We start from the raw sequence: 4,201 nt of genomic DNA on the forward strand, positions 1-4,201 counted from the left end.
CTCACTGGCTGACTGCTGACTCACTGGCTGACTGCTGACTCACTGGCTGACTGCTGACTCACTGGCTGACTGCTGACTCACTGGCTGACTGCTGACTCACTGGCTGACTGACTGGCTGACTTTCACTGACTGACTGACTTGTTCACCGACTGACTGACTGACTGACTGACTGACTGACTGACTGACTGACTGACTTGTTCGCCGACTCACTGACTGACTGGCTGACTCACTGACTGACTTGTTCACCGATTCACTGACCGACTCACTGACTGACTGACTGACTCGCTCCAATAATTCTTTACTTTCCTCATTTCAAGTCATCAGTTAGCACTTGGTACGATGCTAAACTAAAAATGAAAACTTTTGCTTTAGCAACTGTAAAACAGAGTTAAAGCCATGTTTGTGATTTCTACTGTTGCTTAGCTGTGGCAGCCAGCATTAGCTGGCAGCCAGCAGTAGCTGTGGCAGCCAGCAGTAGCTGGTCTTGGCAGCCAGCAGTAGCTGGTCTTGGCAGCAGATAACTCAGTGGTTCATACCTGGGGTCTTTCTGCGTGGAGTTGGAGTTTACGTGTTTTCCTTGTGCTTGCATTGGTTTTCTCCGGGTACCCCTGTTAGCTCCCACAGAGCAAAAAGCTGCACACTACCCTGGCTTCAGGTCCAGGCCTCTAAAATAGATCTGTGATCTCAGTGGGATTTTTCTGCTTAAATAACGAATTAATTGTGGTGAAGAGTGATAAGAAAACTGAAACGTTTCCTGACCCAGACTCTTGTTTGTGCTTCAGTCTGTGAGCTGCCTGGACAGGAGGAGGAGAGCTGGAGGAGCTGAACTAAAGGATGAAGGTGTGGAGGCTGAGGAAGCTGCAGGAAACCCAGCAGAGACCCCCTCTGTAACTGGAGTGGGGGTCAGCACACGGCGGACCTCCTACGTCACGGTCAGAGTCCGTCTGATTTTGTGTGTTTGGATCAGGTAGCTTCAGCATGGCTTCCTGTTTGTTTACCTGTTTGCACATCATTTACCAGGAGGCTCCACCTGTTGAAGAAAAGTTCCCACCCTCCACCCTGCCTGCCTTGGCTGCCCCTCCAAAACCTGTGAGACCTACAAAGCCCCGCTCCAAAAGTCGGATATCTCGCTACCGGTCCAGCTCATCCCAGCGTGCCCGGCGGCAGCGCCAGGCTCTGGCCCAGCAGGCGGCGGCGGCGGCGGCTGCCGCAGCCATGGCTGCAGCACAGGCATCAGCTGATCAGGGAGCTGCTCAGACTGACGAGGGGTCTCAGGGCCCATATGGTTCTGAACATGGAGACTGCAGCCTGGGAGCGGGGTCACATCTCCTGGACGGAGACGGTCAGGGTCCAAACAGCCTCCACAGAGGCAGCGTGCGCTTCCCCAAGACCAAGAAGGTTCGTACTGGACACGCCAACAACAGATGTGTCTGTTACTCAGAGCTGTTGATGAAATGTGTTTGTCTTTCAGTACCTGGTGACTGAGTGGCTGAACGATAAAAACCCAGGGGGGGACAAGCTCCCCCAGGACGTTCCTGTAGAGCGCCCACTACGAATAACTACTGACCCCACAGTGCTGGCCACCACCCTCAACATGCTTCCAGGCCTGTCCCACACCTCGCTCATCTGTACAGCACCCAGACACTACGTCCGCTTCGGCTCGCCCTTTAACCCAGAGAGACACAGGCCCCGCCCACTCCAGATGGACGGCACCTACGGCTGCTACAAGAAGGTAACAGAATAACTGAAACAAACCAACAAATCCTCATTTAGGGATGTTTGAACCTTTACACTTTCAAACACAAAGATTTAAAAGAACAACTTTTAGTTGTTGGAATTTTATTTGAAACAGAGAAATGGACAACAATGTTGGGTTCTGCTGTTCTTTAGACCAGTTGCTAGTGTGCAGAGTGAGAGCCTGGTTAGGTTTTAAAATCCGTAAATAAAATTAAAGGTCTTACATGCATTGAAGAAATTCTTCCATTCACCCCCCAAACTGGGGTGTGCCCTACAGTTTGAGACCTACTGGTCTGGAGTGATGTCATCACGAGTTCCAGGCACATGTTATATGTTTACTAAAGGAGAATCCCCGAGGCAYGCATCACAAGAACAGCAAAATAAAAAGCAGCACTAATGCAGCTGGCAAAGAAAAATAATCACATTCAGATTTCAAGTTTGTGATTTAATTAGTCAGGATGAAATGAATTATTGATAATTTTATAAATAAAAATCATCTTGTAGTCTTAGATCGTGGGGTTTCTTAATGGTAAATAAACATTTCTGAGGCCTTTTGTCAACTGTTGACTGTTTTTCTTCCTGCAGAGGTGGATCAAGCAGGTGGAGGATGAGAGCTGCTCAGCCAGTGTGGAGGACGGCACAGAGTCCACCTCGTCTCAGCAGAGCACCAGCAGCAGGTCCACACCCAACCCCCTGTGCAGTGGTATGAGCTGACCAAACCAGTGAGTTCATGAAGCGTGTTAGGTTTTTCATGTTGATGTTGATCTACATCTGCTCTTTGTAAAACCAGAGGTCAATGCTCCGTTTAAAAAGCGTCACCATAAGTATTTGACTGAGACCACACCGGCGCCTTCGGACCACCTGCTCCGGCCCCTGTCACCAATCACGCCGCCGCTCCCCGAGGACTCCCTGCACCCGCTGCTTCCTCAGGGCCTCCTACTGCCCAACGGCCTGGCCTATTCCCCGATGCCCTCGCTGCCCCCCAGCCGCTGCAACACACCGCTTCAGTTTGAAGTAAGGACACTGCTGGCCGTGTTCAGAACGACACGTTAGGCTTTCACTTTTACAGAGAAAAGTACAATTAGTATATTTAAAGTGACAAATCCAGTCAATAGATGAAGCTCTGATTATTCATGTGTTTGAAAATAAGGTCGTATTCACACCTGCACTGTTTAGTCCGATTTAATCAAACTCTAGTTTGTTTGCCTGGAAAGTCCGGTTCGTTTGTGGAGGTGTGAACACGTAATCGAACTCTGGTTCAGACCAAAAAGTGAACTCTGGTCCGCCTGAAAACCTAGGTCTCHGTTCGATTGAAACGAACTCTGGTGCGGTTCGATTACATGTGTGAACGCCAAGCGGACCAGAGACTGCTCCAAAAGCAGGAAGTGGACTATACCGCATGACATTCTGAGTAATAACAGTAATAAATTWARTTATARGGTGTAAATACCTCACTGGACGACTGTATAAGGTGGACATCATGTCTCTGGAGTTGGACGCGCTCCTACTCGATTAACATGGAGCTTCCTCAGCCYTCTTGTGTGCAAAACAATTATCTCCGTGGTTCRGCCTCATCTTCCTCTCATGCTGAGCTCATTGTTGAAGACTATTTGTTTAGCACATTTGCCAAAAACAAAAAATAAACCAAATAACCACCAAAATGTTATGTTACTATAGTTTGTTTACATTTTGTGAAGAAGGAAGTTGCGCTCCATGTCTTCTTCTGAGGTTTTCATGTTGATTCCTTCAGTGGTTCTTTGTGCAGCGCCCCCACAGGTGAGGGCAGGAACAGGTTGTTTACTGGGTTTAGTTCGGTTGAGAGAGTGCAGTGTGAATTCAAACCGCACCAACAGAAAATGTAAACAAAGCTTGCAGTTTTGGTCCCAAATCGAGCTGAGTCTACTGGACTATCAGGTGAGAATACGACCTTAAACTTTCAGCACGTTGTAAGGTATGACGGGTAAGACCTGCAGCAGACTGTAATGAAAGATCCACAACTTTTATAATGTGAAGACTGGAACATTAAAGGTAACCTAATGTCAGAAAAATATGTGTTGTTCAAAATGGTGTGTCTGAATAAACAGGAATCAGCTGGATTTCTTCTTAAAACTTTATTTTCAATCTTCTGACTCCAATCAGGTTCACAATACAGCACACAGGCCTCAGTAAGACCTTGGGCTGAACCACAACACATCTTCTCTGCTCTGAGAAGAGACTCTTCAACACTCTGACAACTTCTCTCTACTATACAGTGGGGAAAATAAGTATTTAGTCAGTCACCAATTGTGCAAGTTCTCCCACTTAAAAAAATGAGAGAGGCCTGTAATTGACATCATAGGTAGACCTCAACTATGAGAGACAAAATATGAAAAAAAGTTTGAGAAAATCATTTTGTCTGARTTTTAAAGAATTTTTTTGCAAATAATGGTGGAAAATAAGTGTTTGGTCACCTACAAACAAGCAA

The 4,201-nt window shown here is 47.1% G+C and overlaps 1 protein-coding gene across 3 annotated transcripts in view; it reads left to right on the forward strand.

The window, feature by feature from the left end:
• Nucleotides 1–4,201, forward strand: part of LOC106511064 (SET domain-containing protein 5) — a gene marked incomplete at its 3' end in the record, with an annotated part of 17,638 nt that overhangs the window by 11,379 nt on the left and 2,058 nt on the right. For all 3 annotated transcript variants that reach the window (XM_013999805.1, XM_013999806.1, XM_013999807.1), the window contains 5 exon segments: nucleotides 783–932; nucleotides 1,021–1,398; nucleotides 1,472–1,732; nucleotides 2,323–2,440; nucleotides 2,528–2,751. In XM_013999805.1, the coding sequence (XP_013855259.1) occupies nucleotides 783–932; nucleotides 1,021–1,398; nucleotides 1,472–1,732; nucleotides 2,323–2,440; nucleotides 2,528–2,751 (1,131 nt within the window).

The sequence above is a fragment of the Austrofundulus limnaeus genome, unplaced genomic scaffold (assembly GCF_001266775.1).
Source record: "Austrofundulus limnaeus strain Quisiro unplaced genomic scaffold, Austrofundulus_limnaeus-1.0 Scaffold2487, whole genome shotgun sequence".
In the NCBI taxonomy this organism is placed as follows: domain Eukaryota; kingdom Metazoa; phylum Chordata; class Actinopteri; order Cyprinodontiformes; family Rivulidae; genus Austrofundulus; species Austrofundulus limnaeus.